This window comes from Mustela lutreola, chromosome X, assembly GCF_030435805.1.
Source record: "Mustela lutreola isolate mMusLut2 chromosome X, mMusLut2.pri, whole genome shotgun sequence".
NCBI classification, from domain to species: domain Eukaryota; kingdom Metazoa; phylum Chordata; class Mammalia; order Carnivora; family Mustelidae; genus Mustela; species Mustela lutreola.
Window position 1 is genome coordinate 71346669 of NC_081308.1, and position 20300 is coordinate 71366968.

The window sequence follows — 20300 nt, forward strand, 5'->3', positions numbered from 1 at the left end:
TTTGTTATTGTTTTTGTTTATGTATTTTTGGTCAGGATTTTTTTTTTTTTTTGCTTTTTCCCCCCTTTTTTCCAGGCTTATGTTAACAGACAAATCAAAGCAAACCTAGTTAAAGGTGCAAACACTCTCCACTGCAAGCAAAGAGGAACTCTGCAGAGGAATAAACAATGGGAAAGAACAACTAAAATGTACCAGTAAGGCGCACACAGCATACACGAGAAACACTTCCTGAAGTGCCAGGTCCTGGACAGTGTATGACCCCTTTTTAATATAGTATTACTGTCAGGTACAGGAAACAACAAGATTTCAAAACACACAAATGATAGAAATTTAGCCAAAATGACAGAAAGGAGGAATTCTCCCCCGGGGAGGGGGGTGCAAGAAGAAATCATAATCAGAAACTTGCTCAAAAGAGATATAAGCGGTATTTCTGAACAGGAATTTAGAACAATAATTATAAGACTATTAGCTGAGCTTGGAAAAAAAAAAAAAAAAAGCCCTAGAAGATAGCAGAGAAACCCTTGCTGCAGAGATAAAAGACCTAAAAGCTAAGGTGACTGAAAAAAAAAGGTGCTGTAACTGAGATGCAAAACTGACTGGATATAACCACAATGAAGATTGAAGACATCAAGGAGAGTACAGGTGGTATAGAAGAAAAAATTGTGGAAAATAATGAGGCTGAAAATAAGAGGGGAAGAAAACTATTAGATCACCAAAGTAGACTTAGGGAACTCAGTAATTCCATAAAACTAGTAATATCTGTATTATAGGAGTCCCAAAAGAAGAGTGGGTTAGAAGAGCAGAAGATTTATCTGAACAAATTATAGCTTTGAACTTCTCTAATCTGGTGAAGGAAAAAGGCACTCAAGTCCAAGAGGCACAGAGAATTTCCCTCAAAATCAATAAAACCAGGTCAACAAAAAGACATATCCTAGTGCAACTCACAAAATACAGTGATAAAGAGAGAATTCTGAAAGCAGCTAAGGACAGCAATTCCTTAACCCACAAGGGTGGACACATAAGGTTAGCAGCAGAGTTGTTCACTGAAACTTTGTGGGCCAGAAGAGAGTGTGAAATGGGAAAAATATGCAGGCAAGAATACTTTATCCAGCAAGGCTGTCATTCGGAATAGGAAAGATAGTTTCCAACACAAGCAAAAACTAAAGGAGTTCATGAACATTAAACCAGCTCTTCAGGAAACATTAAAGGAGACACTTTGAGAGGGAAAGAGAGACCAAAAGCAACAAAAAGTAGAAAGGAACACAGACAATCTATAGGAACAGTGACTTTTCAGATAATACAATGACAATAAATTCATACCTACTGATAATCACACTGAATATAAATGGACTAAATGCTCCAATCAAAAGAAATAAGGTGTCAGAATGGATTAAAAAAAATCCATATGCATTTACAAGAGACCCATTTTAGACCCAAAGACACCTCCAGATTGAAAGTGAGGGGGTAGAGAACCATTTATCATGGTAACAAACATCAAAACAAAGCTAAAATATCCATCCTTCTATCAGACAAAATAGATTTTAAACCAAAGAATGTAAGAAGAGATGAAGGACATTCTATCATAACAAAGGGATCTATTGAACATGAAGACCTAACAATATATTAATCAATTAATAACAAACACATAGAAATTCATTGATAATAATACAATAACAGTGGAGACTTTAATACCCTACTCACAGCAATGGACAGATCACCTAAACAGAAGATCAACAAGGAAACAAGGGCTTTGAATGACACAGTGGACCAGATGGACTTAATAGATGTATTCAGAGCATTTCATCCTAAATCAGGAGAATACACATTCTTTTTGGGTGCACATGGAGTATTCTCCAGAATAGATCACATACTGGCTTACAAATCAGGCCTCAACAAGTACAAAAAGATTGAAGCCATACCATGAATATTTTCAGACCACAATGCTGTGAAACTTGAAGTTAACCACAAGAAAAAAAAAAATGGAACTGACACAAATACATGGAGGTTAAAGAACATCCTACTAAAAAATGAATGAGTTACTCAGGAAATTAAAGAAGTCAAAATATACATGGGAGCAAATGAAAATGGAAATATGACAGTCCAAAACTTTTGGGATGTGGCAAAGGTGGTCCTAAGAGGGAAGTATATAGCAAAACAAACCTTCCTCAATAGTCAAGAAAAGTCTCAAAAACACAACCTAACCTTACCCCTGTAGAAGCTGGGAAAAGAAGAGCAAATAAAGCCTAAGTCCAGCAGGAGGAGAAAAATAATAAAGATTACAGCAGAAGCCAATGATATAGAACTAAAAAACATAATATATATAAAACAGTAGAACAGATCAACAAAACTAGCAGCAAGTTCTTTGAAATAATTTATAGATCTGATAACTCCCAAACAGGCTTATCAAAAACAAAAGAGAAAGGACTCAAATAAATAAAACCATGAATGAAAGAGGAGATATTACAACCAACACCACAGAAAAAAGAAACAATTGTAAGAGAATATTAGGAGCAATTATATGCCAACCAATTAGGCAATCTGGAAGAAATAGATAAATTCCTAGAAACATATAAACCACCAAAACTAAATCAGGAAGAAATAAAAAAAAAAAATCTGAGCAGACTCATAGTCAACAAAGAAATTGAATTGGTAATCAAAAATCTCCCAACAGGGGCACCTGAGTGGCTCAGTGGGTTAAAGCCTCTGCCTTCAGCTTGGGTCATGATCCCAGGGTCCTGGGATCGAGCCCCACATCAGACTCTCTGCTTAGCAGGGAGCCTGCTTCCTCTTGCCTGCCTCTCTGCCTGCCTCTCTGCCTGCCAACTTGTGATCTCTATCTGTCAAATAAATAAAGTTTAAAAAAAACACTTAAAAAAATCTCCCAACAAACAAGAGTCTGGGACCAGATGGCTACCCATTTTATTTCACAAAACATTTAAAAAATAATTAATACCTATTTCTCTGAAACTGTTCCAAAAAATTGAAATGGAAGGAAAACCTCCAAACTCATTCTGTAAGACCAGCATTATCTTGATTCCAAAATCAGACAAAGGCCCCAATAAAAAGAATTACATGTATTGCATGGAGCACTGGGTTTGGTGCATAAACAATGGATCTTGGAACATTAAAAAAATAAAATAAAATTTTAAAAAATGTTGCACACCTAGTAAAGGCCAAAACCAAAATTCCAATCTAGATTGTTAAAAAAAAAAAAAATTACAGACCAATATCCCTGATGGACATGGATCAAAAATATTCAGCATGATACTAGCTAATTGAATCCAGCAGTACATTAAAAGGATTATTCACCACAACCAAGTGGGATTTATTCCTGTGCTGTAGGGGTGGCTCACTATGTGCAAATCAGTCAAAGTGATACATCACATTAATAAGAGAAAGGATAAGAACCATATGATCCTCTCAATAGATGCAGAAAAAGCAGTTGATAAAATACAGCATCCTTGATAAAATCCCTCAAGAAAGTAGGGATAGGGATGCCATCAGGGGCCCCTGGATCAAGCCTCTTTAAACAAGTAGACCAAAGCATACTTAGGTAAAGCTTGCCAGACTGTGGTAAAAGTCCAAATATTCCCTACTGCAGGCAAGGAGAAACTGCAGAGATCTGGCCTGAGGGAAGGAATAACCAAAACACTATGAAATTTGAAGTCAAACATAAGAAAAATATTGGGAAAAGCACAAATCCATGGAGGTTTAAGAACTCCTAGTGAAGCAGCACCTGGGTGGCTCAGTTAGTTAAGCCTCTGCCTTAACTCAGGTCATGATCCCAGTGTCCTGAGATTGAGTCCTGCATCAGGATCCTTGCTTGGCTGAGAGCCTGCTTCTCCCTCTGCCGGCTGCTTCCCCTACTTGTGCACTCTCTTTCTCTCTCTCTCTCTGACAAATAAATTAAATCTTAAAAAAAAAAATGAAAGTAGGTATGGGTGGAACATACCTCAACATCATAAAGGCCATATACAAAAGACCCACAGCTAATATCCTCAATGAAAGCTTTTCCTCTAGGTTCAGAAACAAAACTGGAATGTTTACTCTCACCATTGTTGCTCAATATTTTCCTGGATGACCCAGCATCTGGATCAAACAACAAAAAGAAATTAAAAAACAAAACAAAACATCCAAATCAGTGAGGAAGAAGACAAACTTTCACTCTTCACAGATGGGATGATACTCTACATATAAAAACTGAAGAACTCCACCAAAAAAAAAAAAAAAAAAAAAAAAGAAAAAAGAAAAAAAAAGTTAGAACTAATACAGGAATAGAGCAAAGTTTCAGGATATAAAATCAACAGACAGAAATCTATTGCATTTCAATACAACAATAATGAAACAGCAAAAAGAATAATCAAGGAATTGACCCCATTTACAATTACACCAAAAACAATGATACCTAGGAATAAACCTAACCAAAGATGTTAAAAATGTGTAATCTGAAAAGTATAGAATAATTATTAAATAAATTGAGCAAGATTCAAAGAAATGGAAAAAATATTCCATGTTCATGGATTGAAAGACAAAATATTGTTAAAATTTCTATACTAGCCAAAGCAATCTACACATTCCATGCAATCCCTATCAAAATAACAGCAGCATTATTCACAGAGCTAGAACAAATAATTCTCAAATTTCTATGGAACCAGAAAAGACCCTAAATAGTCAGAAGAATGTTGAAAAAGAAAACCAAAGCTGGAGGCATTCCAATTCCAGACTTCAAGCTGTATTACAAAGTTGTAGTAATCAAGACAGTATGTTTCTGGCACATAGATGAATGGAACAGAATAGAGAACCCAAAAATTGACCCACAGCTATATGGTAAACTAATCTTTGACAAAGCAGGAAAGAATATCCAATGGAAAAAAGTTTCTTCAACAAATGGTGTTGGGAAAATTGGAGAAAAACTTGGAGAAGAATAAATCTAGACCACTTTCTAACAACATACATAAAAATAAATTCAAAATGGATGAAAGACCTAAATGTGAGACAGTAATCCATTAAAATCCTATAGCAGATCACAGGCAACAACTTCTATCTCAGCTGCAGCAACTTCTTGCTAGACATCTATCTCCAGAGGCAAGGGAAACAAAATCAAAAAGAATAATTGGGACTTCATCAGGATAAAAAGCTTTTGTATAAAAAAGGAGTCAACAAAACTTAGACAACCAACAGAATGAGAGAATATATTTGCAAATGATATATCAGATAAAGGGCTAGTGTCCAAAATCTATAAAGAGTTTATCAAACTCAACACCCCCAAACAAACAAACAAACAAAATCCAGTTAAGTAATGAGCAGACACATGAACAGACATTTCTCCAAAGAAGAAATACAAATGGCCAACAGACACATGAAAAAATGCTCAGCATCATTCATCAGGGAAATACAAATCAAAACCAGAATGAGATAACACCTCACACTGGTCAGAATCACTAAAATGAACAGTTCAAGAAACCACAAATATTGACGAGGATGTGGAGAAAAGGGAATGCTTTTGCAGTGTTGGTGGGAATGTAAATTTATGCAACTGCTCTGGGAAACAGTAGGGAGGTTCCTTAAAAAGTTCAAAATAAAGTAGCTGAGGTCCAGCAATTGTACTACTAGGTATTTATCCAAAGCATACAAAAATAGTGTCTAAGGGGCCCATGCATCCAGCAGCACTATCCATAATAGCCAAAATATGGAAAGAGCCCAAAACTCCATCAGCAGATAAGTGGATAAAGAAGAGGTAGTGTATATATACAATGGAATATTAGCCATCAAAGAGAATGAAATCTTGGTATTTTTATTCGTGTGGATGGAACTAGAGTGTATTATGCTAAATAAAATAAGTTAGAGAAAGACAAATACTAGAGGATTTTATTCATATGTGGAATTTAAGAATCAAACAGATGAACACAGGAGAAGGGAAGGAAAAATAAGATAAGGAAAAAAACAGGGAGGCAAACCATAAGAGACTTTTAACCATAGGCAACAAACTGAGGGTTATTGGAGTGGAGGTGGGTGGGGGATGGGGTAAATGAGTGAAGGGTATTAAGGAGGACACTTGTAGTAAGCACTGGGTGTTATATGCAAGTGATGAATCACTGAATTCTACCCCTAAAATTAATACTACACTATATCTTAACTACCTTGGACTTAAATGAATCTTGAAAGGAAAAAAAAAAAAAAAAGAAAGAAAAGGAGGAGAAGGATGTGGAAAGGCTTTCTATTTATTGAGTGTTTTGAGGGTGCCAGGCTCAAAGCCAGGCTCATTATTCCTTGAATTATTATGAATATATATATATATATATATATATATATATATATACACATTCATACATACATGCAATAATATATCTGTGTTATATCCATTTTACATATAAGAAAATAATGTCTCAATGTATTTAATAACTTGGCTGAGGTCTTACAGCCAGTAAATCTGCATAACCAGGATCCATACCTTGATTTTACCTTAGCATTATTCTAATGAGAATTACAAAATCCAGCTACTGTTAATGTTGATAAAGAGAGTGAATTTGAACTTGTAAGCTTGGCCTCCACAGAAATTATAACAGTGGTTTGCTTTTGAACTTCCTCATTTGGCAGGCCCATCTTAATTATCCCAATATGTTTTGAATATCCTGTTGAGAAAACTTATGCTGTTTCTAGACCATCATTGAAGAGATTATTTCATCTTTGATTGACTTTACTTGTTGTTGATTATTTTGTCCAAAGACAGTAGATGTGATTTGTTGATTACACTGTTTTATGATCTATGTTATGACAAAATGTTCTTTGTTGAGTATTTTTCCTATAACATGGAAAAAATTTTCTTCTGTTGTGAGAGGATGTGTGATATTTAACATAACATTAGACATTATGGAAATTAAAAGTTCTTAGATGCAAGTTGACAGGAGTTATTCATCCTTTCTTTTTTTTTTTTCCAATTCTGTCTCCCTCTAAAATCATTAAACCTCTCGGGATCTTGAGGCATGCAAATACTTGATCACAACTGTATGAACTTGGTAATAGGATACCTAGGATAGGTAATATCATGAAGGATTATAATTCTGAGCTTTGGACTAAGTCCTTTTGTCTTCCTTTAAAAATTTTTGGTTATGTCTTTGACTTATGCCAGTAGTTAGTGCAGATAATTATGAGCTAGTCAATAGTCATGAAATATCTGAGTTTCTGCAGACTATAGAGTTGATCAATTGAGAGCACAGGGTTTAGATTCAGATGTATGGGTTCAAATTCCATGTAGTGGTTTAAACCACCATTTACTCTTGGTTATCTGGAGTAGGTTACTTAACTTTTCCCCCTCAAAGGCTCTGTCAAATAAAGTTTCTGGTTTCTGTCAAATAAAGATAATACTATCAACCTCACAGTTTTCTTTTAAAAATTAAGAGAGAATGTGATATGCTTTACAGTGTGCCTAGTGTATAGTGGGTACTTGATAAGATGTAAGGTATCTTTATGGTGATGATGATGACTTGATAAGATATAAGGTATCTTGATGATGATGATGATGATGATGACAACGATGATGATGATGATATTTAATTTTAACAAAGAAAACATGCATTTATGAGCTTAAGTGTTCAGGATCTAATATGTCTGGCAGAGACCACTACCAAGCTGTCTCAGAAAGTTAGTTGCTTTTATATTTTGGGAAGTTTAAAGAAGTCTAATTTTGAGAACCCAGACCTTGCAAAGATGGGGAAAATGGGAAAGAGATCAGTGAATTTATCTTTTTAATGCTTGGGCTTGCTAGGTAGCTTGGTATCTCTGAAAGGCTGATGTGGCTATACGGAGAAGGAAAGAAATAATACTTCAAGCAAACTGAAAAGCAGTAGTTCACTCTTTCTTACGTATGACCTACAGACTGCCCAACTGCACCTAGAAGGGTGATTTCTTTTTTTTTCCTTTTTTTTTTTAATGCAGATTTCTGAGCCCATGTCAAGATTTCCTGAACTATATTCCAAGTCATACTAAGGTCTGAAAATCCACTAGTATAGTGAAATTAGGTTGATCTGGTTTTAAATCCCTATTTTGCCACTTATTAACTATCCCCAAGTCTTCTACTCTTCTCATGTGTCACTGCCAACTCTGCTGTTAGCTCCCTCCCTCCCTTATTTCCTCCTTGTTACTATATAGCTAATCCCAACTGTATAAACTGATTTGGGTAGTTGTGTAACCAATCATCTTTTCCCCTGAGACCACTGGAGTAGTATCACTTAACTACTCCTTACAGAACTTGCACATTGTTCTAGCTAACATTGTTTTTTGTTTACTTCTCATTCTCAATGATTGGTCCTGACATAGCTGCCAGTCTTCCTTTCCAGTTTCTATGTGGTTTGGGTTACTACCTTAAACCAATTTGATGCCAAGTTCTGTAAACTTTTCAGTTAGTTTACCCAGTTTACAGGCCTTATAGCAAATTTAACTCAAGGACACAGACTTAGATATAAAACTTCAGTTTGTAAAGCCCAGAGACCCTATGATCACTCAATACTTATATCCCAGTGCTGATAATGTTCCATATTTTATTCAGAGGAAAAGAACACATGTGTCAGGTGTGAGGGAAGTAGACTGAAAGGCTACATTTAAGCCAAACCTCAAAAAATATGCAAAGTTTTTACTATTAGTGTTGGAAAAAACATTCCTGAGAGAGGCAACAGTAAGAGCAAAGATATGGTAAGAGGACTGGTGAACAACTCAATGTTAGGTGCTCTATAAACATTTCTTTGTTTCTCATGGTGTAATATGGGGACCACCTGCATCAGAAATCTCACAAGATGCTTGTTCAAAATGCCATTCATGGATGCTCTACTGAATTATGATCTGTAAGAATGTGACTCAAGAGTCTACATTTTGAGCATCAGAGGCAATATCAAAAAGAATCAAGTAGCTATATGTAACTAAGGTTAAGGAGCTGAGGAACTGGGGAGACCAAACCAAGTCCTTCTTAAAGTAATGAAAATTACATGGCTTGGAGAATTAATAATGACTTTCTAAAATAAGTGGCAGTGTTTGGAATTAGTCTAGGTCCAGGGAACCACTTGAGAAATAATACGTAGGGCTCTAGGAGAAAAAGAAAAACTACTCTGAAATTCAGTAAGTTTTGTGGTATGTGTGTGTATGTGCACGTGTGGGTGGGTGTGTAAGAGAGATAGAATAGAATAGAATAGAATAGAATAGAATAGAATAGAATAACAGTGCAAAGGAATCCTGATATGGTTTTGAAGTCCCAGGGAACACTCAGTAAGAAAGCAGACGCAGCCTGGAGACTTGGGACCATGGGAATTAAGTAGACTCAAGTGAGATGATGTTAGTGAGAGAAAAGTCAAGAAATTTTATTGAATTAAATCATTATTTATTATATTTACAAAGTCTTTTCACTTGGAATATCATATTTCACATTAATACTTGCAATAATTTATAAGCATAAGTACTCATGTCACTCTTTTGGACATTAGGAAACTTGAGGCCCAGAAAATTTAAGTGACTTGTTTATAATCACATATCTAGTAGGTAGAATAGACAAATTTTGAGCCTATTTTTTAAGTCAAAGTTCAGTAATATTACCAATACACCAATACTGCCTCCCTCACCTATGGAAATAATAATATCAGTAATAACAACAACTAACATTAGTTAAATGCTTACTGTGTGTCAGATATTGTTTTCAGCATTTTATATCTTAATTCATTTAGTCCTCTTTTTTTCTAGAATCATTTTATCTATCCAAGATTGGTTTTCCATCCCAACTTCTAAAATCCTTGTATCTAACATATGTGCCTTTCCTATCCTTAGATACTCCTTAGAACTCTTTATAGAACACAGACAAAAAAAAAAAAAAAAAGGTGGAAAAGAAAGCTAAGAAAAAGGAGTGGTAGAAGGACACTTATAAATTATAGGGCCAGAGAGGTCATGTTATTTAAGACTATGTTCATGTAGCTATCTCTGATGACCATTTGTAAGGAAGTAGTCAAATAATAATGTTAAACTTTAAAATGTTGATCAACAGTGCACATTTCCATGAAGATTTTAATTGAGACTCATCTTTTGTGAACCTTGTGATATTATGCCTCTATACAGCATTTAATTTCATGCTTTTTGCCTCAAGGTGTATTTTTTTCATTTTTGAATTGTCTACCTTCTCAAACTATACAGGCAGAGTAAAAACCAGTTGTACATACATAATCATCTTTTAACCTTAGCTAATTCTAAGTAGATCTTCTAGTGGCTCATATGTTAAGTATTTGGTTAACAGCTTTAAGAAAGATTCCTTACTGTCCATAAACAGAAGACATTTTAGATGTTGGGCAGAGGAAGATAAAAACCTGGAAGGAGTTAGAGATACTAGCAAAGCATTTTTACCTTCTTTATCTCTTTGCCTGCCTCTTTTTTCTGGCTTAGTTTTAGAGCCTGAAAATCCATATACTCTGTTTTTCTCAAGTTCCTTTTCTTCTTATTTAGAATTGGATCAAAACAGGCTTTGATTGAAAGTTGACAATACTAGTAGTAAATAAATTTTACAGTGGTTACAGTGCCAAAAGAATAAATCCAGTTAGTATTCTCATGAGAGGAGAACCATCAAAGTGATGCATCATGGTTTAAATAAGGTCTTCTGCCTTGAACAGACCTTAACCTAAAAATATTTTTTCAATATTCACAATGTGTAAGGCATTCTGGTATTCTGATGGAAACAAACATAAATCCAATGTGGGGCCTGCCCTTCAGATTGCAATCTAGTAGGGATAACAAAACTTGTATGTAAACATGTGTATGTGTATATATATTTCAGTATCAGCTCTATAATGACAAAGAACTTATATTAACAGTTAACCATGGCAGTAGAAAACAAAAGAGAAGCACAATGCATTAATTTACCAATTGTTCATTCCTTATTGTGAATAGTCATATGATTATCATAAACTAAAACTTCTTCATGTGTAAAGATAGCATTTTCTAAATTTGTCATCTTGTTTTATTGTGCTGAGGTAGTTTCTTTTTTTCTTTGTTCAGATTGTACTTTTGGCTATCATACCCATGGGTTGATTTCTTCCCCAAACAGAGGACTTCTAGCTCAATTTATTTAAACATAACTCATCATCTTTACTATCTGTTCCTTCTTTCACCATCTTTTCCTTCTCAGATATACCCTCTCAACACACACTCTTACATACAGAAGGTCTGCCTTCATTTACAATGTCTTGCTTTTGCCAGTGGTCCCATGTGATTGTCAGCAACATCTTTTCATTAAATGAGAAAAATTTTTTAAAAGCCTACTCCATTAATTGACACTTACTTAGTTCTCTTGCATTTGTTCTGTTTAAATTTGGGAGTCATTTTCACTTTGATAACTGATAGCTTTTATCAATTAATTAATATCTGAAATTATTTCATCTATTTGTTAATTTGTTTCCCTATTTATTGCCTGCTTCTCCTCATTAGATTATAAACTCCATAGAGGAAGGGACCTTCCTTGTCTGTCTTGTTTATTGCTCTTTTATCTGTTCCTTATAAGTGCCAAGAACCTAATAGGTTCAGCTCAGTAAATACTTATTAAATGAGTGATTGATTTTAGGGGCACCTGGGTGGCTCAGTCAGTTGACTGTCTGACTCCGGATTTTGTCTCAGGTCATGGACTTGGGGTCCTGGGATGGAGCCCACATCAGCTACCATGCTCAATGTGGAGTCTGCTTGTCTCTCTCCCTCCCCTGGTTCACACACATGCTCTCTCTCTAATAAATAAATAAAAATAAAATCTTAAAAATAAATAAATGAGTGAGTGATTTTTAAAAATCCTAATCATAATGTTTCCCAACAAATCCTATCAGTTTTTCACTTAATAATGTTTCTTAGATTTTCTACTCCCTCCACACTTATATAACTCATACCTTTCAATTGACCCCTTGTCCCTTTAGACCTAAAAATAATTTCTTACCTTCAGTCTTTTTTTCAATCCATTCTGCATAGTACATTCATGGTACATAGTACATTCTGATGTACTACTTTTCCTCACAGTATCTTTTATCTCATTTCATTACTTAGGAATCTTCCCCAAATGCTTCTTGGTCTTGAATATGAAAGCTTAAAGTGCTATGTGATGTTTTGATCTTCCTTTTGCTTATTGGATTATAAGATTTACCAATTATTTCCACCCCAGCTCTCTATTCTTATTTCCTTTCTAAAACATTTATAGACCTTCCACTTTAATCATCTTGATAACCTGATAAAAACACTAGAGCCGCTTCTCAAAGATATACATGTACGCATTTTAGAGAAAGAATCCCTTTCATAATATGAACCTCACAATTAAACATTTCATTATATAAACTCTCAAATTGTTATAAAGTTTCACATTCCTATGACCTCCCTTCTTATGTACTATTTTTATCTTCTCTTACTGTAGTTCCCAGAATAATTTGTGCAATTCTGAGCTCCGAAGAGGCACTTCTGGCCTGACATACATACCCTTATCTGAGCTCAGAAGAGGCACTTCTGGCCTGACATACATGCCCTTATCCTATTGTGTTTCTGTGAAAAAAACAAACAACTAAACTAAATTCTTATTCAGCAAAAGGTTGAAAGAATCTAGCAAGTAACTATGCAATAATAGTAGTTAAGAAGAATATCTGTGAACTGAAATTTTAATTATAAAAACTAATCCACACAGAGGCATAACTAGAAAATTTCAGAGGGAATAAAAGAACTATTCTGATTCTGCTGGTGATTGCATGACTTTACGCATATGTCAGAATTCATAGAATTGTACCCCAAAGGAGTAAATTTCACAATGTATAAAAATAAATTTAAAATATTAAAAAAAAATTAAGTAATTTCTACACTCAACATGGGACTCAAACTCACAACCCCAAAATCAAGAATTGCATGCTCTACCAACTGAACCTGCCAGGCACCTCTAAAATATTTTTAATATTGTGAAGTTTTCAACTTTTTTTTTCTATTCTATCTGCTAAGCAGTATCAGGTCTCTATGTTTTATAATTATGGAACTGTGATTATTTTCTTTCTTTATTTTTTTTAAGGTTTTATTTATTTGTTTGACAGACAGAGATCACAAGTGGGCAGAGAGGCAGGCAGAGAGAGAGGAGGAAGCAGGCCTCCCACGGAGCAGCGAGCCTGACGTGGGGCTCAATCAATATTAAAATCTGCTTACTTTGATTCTCTGTTCCTCTGTTTTCTAGTTGTGTCTTTGACAAGGTTAACTGTTCTAAGAACTATTTTCTGACCTATAAAAATGAGATAATCACACAAAGTGCTTAGTGTGATATTTAGCACATAAGTATTTAAAAAGTCTATCACAAGCATTTTGCTGAAATGCAGAAAATTGAATTTAGTGTCCTTAATTTTAAACTTTTGTAAAACAGAAATAGTGTTTTTTTCCTTTTTTGCTCCCTGAAGAGCTAGGCTGTGGAAAAAGAATTAATATACAGGATTGGGGGAAAGGGTAGATTTCTTTACTAAGATATAAGGATGGATTGAAGAAAACAGAAAAAAAAATGTTAATTTAAAAATTCTTTTAATTACATGCAGTGTAACAATGAATCTCTTTTCCACCATTTTACTTGTTTTTATGCTCCCAAAATGGAATTTCACACATTCTTGAAGGCTGGGAATATTTAGCAATTATTTCCTGTTGCCCTACAAAACTAGTCACTGAAATGTTTGTGAGTCCCAAGCCTAATGTTAAAAAGTGGCAGGATTCTATGATGAAGGATCATTAATAAATATGTATCATGTAGATATTTTATAAGATCCATGAATATTTAAGGAGACTGCATATCTCCCAACCCACAAATATGAGATGTTACTGCTGTGGTAGATTACACAGTTAATCAGTAACATTCAAATTTTATAAAGGCCATGATAAGTGTGGATTTGATGACCATATTCTGTTAATTATTCTTACAATTCTTTACTATAATCTGAGTGAGTCAGATTCTTAGGGCATTTAGATATATTTCCAAAAATTATCTACACTGTCCAATCAACTAGATTATAACTTAGAATAATTTATCCTCCTTGTGCATATGGATCTTAATGCAAAGAATATATCTTATTGGCTCACCATGGAAACTGATCTATAACTGACCCCGAGTTTTCAGTATCCTTGGATTCTTCACGGGTTTTGTCTACATTTGCCATAAGAGTAAAACACTTTTTAAAAATGGTAAGGTAGGCTTCTCGCCCGCCGCCCCTCCCCCCGGCGCGCCGGCCTTGTCTGGCTGGCCAGCGGGCCTGGCTCCCCTCCCCGGCCACGACAGGTGGGTGGGCTGCCCTGAGGAGGCGGGGAGGGGAGGTCTGGGCCAGCCCGCGGGTGGGTGCCGATGCCGAACTTCGGCAATGCCCCCAACTGCACGAGGAAGAGCACGCAGTCGGACCTGGCCTTCTTCAGGTTCCCGCCGGATCCGGCCAGATGCCAGAAGTGGGTGGAGAATTGTAGGAGTGCAGACTTAGAAGATAAAACGCCTGATCAACTAAACAAACATTATCGATTACATGCCAAACACTTTGAGACCTCTATGATCTGTAGAACTATACATTTTGCAGAGGCATCAGAAAACTAAAGAATGATTGGGTTATTTTATTTCTCAAAATCAATTGAAGCAGATACTTGTGAAGTCATGGGAGAGTCCTTATAGGACAGTTCTTCGAGATAATGCAATACCAACAATATTTGATCTTACCAGTCATTTGAACTATCCACATAGTAGACACAGAAAACGAATAAAAGAATTGAGTGAAGATGAAACCAGGACACTGAAACAGAAAAAAAATCGATGAAACTTCTTAACAGGAACCAAAACATAAAGAAATAAACAGCAACGCTCAGAATCTTAGTGCAGAAGAAGGGGGTGAGGAACAGGATGAAGATATTTTACCTTTAACCCTTGAAGAGAAAGAAAACAAAGAATACTTAAAATCTCTATTTGAAATTTTGATTCTTATGGGAAAACAAAACATACCTCTGGATGGGCATGAAACTGATGAAATCCCAGAGGGTCTCTTTACTCCTGATAACTTTGAAGCGCTGCTGAAGTGCCGGATAAATTCTGGTGAAGAGGTTCTGACAAAGCGCTTTGAGACAACAGCAGTTAACACATTGTTCTGCTGGAAAACACAGCAGAAACAGATGATAGAGATCTGTGAGAGCTGCATTTGGGAAGAAACTCTCAGGGAAGTGAGAGACGCGCACTTCTTTTCCATCATCACTGATGACGTAGTGGACATAGCAGGAGAAGAACACTTGCCTGTGTTGGTGAGGTTTGTTGATGAATCTCATAACCTGAGAGAGGAATTTGTGGGCTTCTTGCCTTGTGAAGCTGATGCAGAAATTTTGGCTGTGAAATTTCACACTACCATAACTGAGAAGTGGGGGGTTAAACATGGAGTATTGTCGTGGCCAGGCTTACATTGTGTCCAGTGGATTTTCTTCCAAAATGAAAGTTGTTGCTTCTAGACTTTCAGAGAAATATCCCCAAGCTGTCTACACACTTTGCTCATCTTGTGCCTTAAATATGTGGCTGGCAAAATCAGTGCCTGTTGTGGGAGTGTCTGTTGCGTTAGGAACAATTGAGGAAGTTTGTTCTTTGTTCCATCGATCCTCACAACTGCTTTTGGAGCTTGACAATGTAATTTCTGTCCTCTTTCAGAACAATGAGGAAAAGGGTAAAGAACTGAAGGAGATCTGCCATTCTCAGTGGACAGGTAGGCATGATGCACTTGTTTTATGTTTAGATGGTATAAATAATGATACAAATATTAGGTGGAATAACTATATAGCTGGTGGAGCTTTTGTACTCTGCTGTGCAGTAACAGATTTTGATTTCATTGTTACCATTGTTGTTCTTAAAAATGTTCTATCTTTTACAAGAGCCTTTGGGGAAAATCTCCAAGGGCAGACGTCTGATGTCTTCTTTGCAGCCAGTAGCTTGACTGTAGTGCTGCATTCACTAAATGAAGTGATGGAAAATATTGAAGCTTATCATGAATTTTGGTTTGAAGAAGCCACAAATTTGGCAACTAAACTTGATATTCAGATGAAACTCCCTGGGAAATTCCGCAGAGCGCAGCAAGGTTACCTGGAATCTCAGCTCACTTCTGAGAGTTACTATAAAGAAACTAAGTGTTCCAACAGTGGAACACATTATTCAGGAACTGAAAGATACAGTCTCAGAACAGCACCTCAAAGCTCTTAAATGCATATCTCTTGTACCCTCTGTCATGGGACAGCTCAAATTTAATACATCAGAGGAACACCATGCTGACATGTGCAGAAGTGACTTGCCCAATCCTGACACACTCTCAGCTGAGCTGCATTGCTGGAGAATCAAATGGAAACACAGAGGGAAAGATATAGAGCTTCCATCTACCATTTATGAGGCCCTCCATCTACCAGACATCAAGTTTTTTCCTAATGTTTATGCATTGCTGAAAGTCCTGTATACTCTTCCTGTGATGAAGGTTGAGAATGAACGCAATGAAAATGGGCAAAAGCATCTCAAAGCATACCTGAGGAACACTTTGACAGACCAACGGTCAAGTAACTTGGCTTTGTTTAACATAAATTTTGGCATAAAACATGATCTCGATTTAATGGTGGACACATATATCAAACTCTATACAACTAAGTCAGAGCTTCCTACAGATAACTCAGAAACCATTGAAAATACCTAAGAAACATTTAAAGTAGGCTTTCTCTTATGTTTGATATTTGGAAAAATCTGTAAGAAATTTGAAAACATCTTACAGAAAATCTGTCAGGTGTATGTAGGCCATTTAATCACTGAATATCTTGACATATTGACCTCTCATTGAGTATATTAGACTTTGATAATATGCCTATTTAAATGGCCCCTGTTTAAACTCTCATGCTTTGGAGACATACCTGTTCTTCCAGAAGATAGCATTGAAAGTGCCACATTACACTTCTATGGGATTTCTGCTAGTGGCACTTGGGAATTGTTTTAGTTAAGTCATTTTAGACATAACATTTATTATCACTGGATTCAATTGTCGGGTATTGAGTTATCACTTCTTAGAAGATAAAGATTTTGAAGAGGTATGGGGGGAAGGGGATATATTTTAGAAAATGTTACAAGAAGCTCATGAGTGACCCTTGAGTAGTAGGAGTGTTAGTATGTTAAAATCTGTAATGGACAGTTCAGGGAGTTACCAGACAGAAACATGTGAGCTTGCCAAGCAAGGATTGCAGTACAGATTTTGTCTTTACCAAATGAACTTAACAGAACAAGTTACAGTTGAAGTTTGAATGGGAGAGCCTCCCATTGTTCCACATTGGGTTGTTGCTATTTACATTCCTTTGTTGAGCCTACATCTTCATAAGCTCTTTAGCACAGGTATGTTGAAATACCTATGACTTCATAAGCTTTTTAGCAGGTATATGTTGAACACCTCTGTTCATGGTCAAGGCAGGATCAGAGGCCATGGATACTGACAACTGATTTGTCTGTTTTCCTCTGTCTTTTCCCATGACTATATCTACCGCCTCATCTTGATTTATAAACAAAACCTGGAAAACCTACAAAAATAAGTGTTTTGTGGTTTATCTAGGAATAATACAGAAAATATTGCTGTTATTTTTGGTGAAGAAGATCAATTTGTATAGTTTATTTCGACTTAAATAAAATGTGAATTTTGTTTAAAAAAATGGTAAGGTAAAATTAGCATTTTAATTTTTGTAATTTTATTCCCTACAGTGTATGGTTACTTCTAATACTGATTAAAATCAAAACAAAATATAAAAGCAATGTTGTTTGTATAACATTTTCATAGTAACATTGACATCACAGTCCTTTTTTCATAGAATTTACTTTCAATAAAAAAGTGATAACTTCCAAGTTTTTTTTTCCTTTTTAAACTTGATTAATAATAGATTTTTTAAACAAATCATTTCCTGAATCAGGATCAAAATCCTTACGGCAAACACATGTTTATAGAGAATGAATGCTTTGCAGCTTGTCTGGACTTCAAAATGAGGTCATGATTTATTTTTTGTCTTTTGGCAAACATATGGATATTTGTTTTTTCAGTGAGAGAAGTTAAAGATATGACATTGATTACAAGAACTGATTTCACAAATGAACAACCTAACTTATGAGGGACTGCTGAATACATGTATTATCCCTGGGGCAAGAAGAGCTCAGTCTGGTTTGATGGATTCTTGAAGAATCCATGATTTCTGTTTTTTTTTTTTAAATATATATTTTATATTTTTTCAGTGTTTCAAAATTCATTGCATGTGCACTGCACCCAGTACTCCATGCATATGTGCCCTCCTTAGTACCCAACACCAGGCTCACCCAGTCCCCCATCTTCCTCCCCTCCAAAACCCTCCAAAACAAACCCCGTTTGTTTCTCAGAGCCCACCGTCTCTCATGGGTTGTCTTCCCCTGTGATTTCCCCCAACTCACTTCTTCTCTCCATCTCCCAATGTCCTCCATGTTATTCTTTATCCTCCACAAGCAGGTGAAACCATATGATAATTGACTCTCTCTGCTTGACTTATTTCACTCAGCATAATCTCTTCTAGTCCCGTCCATATTGATACAAAAGTTAAGTATTCATCCTTTCTGATGGAGGCATAATACTCCGTTGTATATATGGACCATATCTTCTTTATCCATTCATCCACTGAAGGGCATCTTGGTTCTTTCCACAGTTTGTCAACTGTGGCCATTGCTGCCATGAACGTTGGGGTGCAGATGGTTCTCCCTTTCACTACATCTGTATCCAGTAGTGCAATTGCAGGGTCATAGAGTAACTCTATCTTTAATTTCTTAAGGAATCTCCCCACTTTTTTCCAAATGTACTAACTTGCATTCCCACCAACAGTGTAACAGGGTTCTGTTCCCCTTTCTCCACATCCTCTACAGCACTTGTTGTTTACTGTCTTACTGATTTTGGACATTTTAACTGGTGTAAGATAGAATCTCAATGTGTTTTTTATTTGATTCTCCCTGATGGTTAATGATGATAATTTTTTTCATGTGTCTGTCAGACAGTTGTATATCTTCTTTGAGGACGTGTCTGTTCAAGTAGTCTTCCCATTAAAAAAAATTAATTTATTTGACAGACAGAGATCACAAGTAGACAGAGAGGCAGGCAGACAGAGGAAGGAAAGGGGGCTTCCTGCCAAGCAGAGAGCCCGATGTGGGGCTTGATCCCAGGATCCTGGGGTCATGACCCTAGCCAAAGGCAGAGGCTTAACTCACTGAGCCACCCAGGAGCCCCCCTCTGCCCATTTTTTGATGTGATTATCTGATTCATGTGTGTTGAGTTTGAGGAGTTCTTTATCAATCTTGGATATCAGCCCTTTGCCTGTAGTGTCATTTTCAAATATGTTTTCCCATTTGTGGGTTGGCTTTTTTTGTTTTGTTTTGTTTTTGTTCTTGTTGACTATTTCCTTTACTGTGCAGAAACTTGATCTTGATAAGTCCCAAAAGTTCATTTTGGCTTTTTTTTCGTTTGCCTTTAGGGACATGTCTTTTTTTATTTAAGATTTTATTTATTTATTTGACAGACAGAGATCACAATTAGGCAGACAGGCAGGCAGAGAGAGAGGAAGGGAAGCAAGCACCCTGCTTAGCAGTGAGTCAGATGCTCCCTGCTAAGCAGAAAGCCAGATGCTCCCTGCTGAGCAGAGATCCAGATCATGACCCAAGCTGAACTCAGAGGCTTTAACTCACTGAGCCACACAGGTGCCCCTGGGGACATTTCTTGAAAGAAGTTGCTATGACCAGTGTTGAAGAGGTTACTGCCTATGTTCTCCTCTAGGATTTTTTTTTTTTTTTTTTTTTATAAACATATATTTTTTATATACATATATTTTTATCCCCTCTAGGATTTTGATAGATTCCTGCCTCACATTGAGGTCTTTTATCCAGTTTGAGTTTATCTTTGTGTATGGTGTAAGAGAATGATCACATTTCATTCTTCTATACATAACACCCAACAGAGGAAAAATTCAGAGACTGTGCCCTCTCCATCAGAACTATTGGATATGTACATAAACATTATATCAGAAAGGGAATTAAAGGTAACAATTATTCAGGCAATGGCTAGGTTGGAGAAAACCATTAGTGACAACATAGTGACACCATAGAATCTCTAAGGGCAGAAGTGAAAGGGAAGAAGTTCAAAATGCTATCAATGAGATCTAATCTAATCTAAATATTCTAACAGCTAGGGTAACTGAGGCAGAAGATAGAATTAGTGATCTAGAGGACAAATTGATAGAGTAAAAGGATCAGGAGG

At 36.0% G+C, this 20300-nt stretch overlaps 2 protein-coding genes across 4 annotated transcripts in view; both read left to right on the forward strand.

The window, feature by feature from the left end:
• The window catches only part of SH3BGRL (SH3 domain binding glutamate rich protein like), a 102853-nt gene that overhangs the window by 33686 nt on the left and 48867 nt on the right, over positions 1-20300 (forward strand). For 2 of the 3 annotated variants that reach the window (XM_059157931.1, XM_059157933.1), the window contains exon 2: positions 15677-15731. The exons of the other annotated variant lie outside the window; for it this stretch is intronic. The gene's annotated coding sequence lies outside the window, so the exon portion shown is untranslated. The remainder of the gene's footprint in view (positions 1-15676; positions 15732-20300) is intronic. 3 annotated transcript variants of the gene reach the window in all.
• Positions 14682-15659, forward strand: LOC131821672 (52 kDa repressor of the inhibitor of the protein kinase-like). Its single transcript, XM_059157930.1, has one exon. It carries the CDS (start codon positions 14971-14973, stop codon positions 15481-15483), a length of 513 nt encoding a protein of 170 aa, XP_059013913.1. The 5' UTR covers positions 14682-14970; the 3' UTR covers positions 15484-15659.

Coding starts and splice junctions, on each gene's coding strand:
- LOC131821672 (XM_059157930.1), top strand. CDS start 14,971: ATGGGAAAACAAAACATACCTCTGGATGGGCATGAAACTGATGAAATC.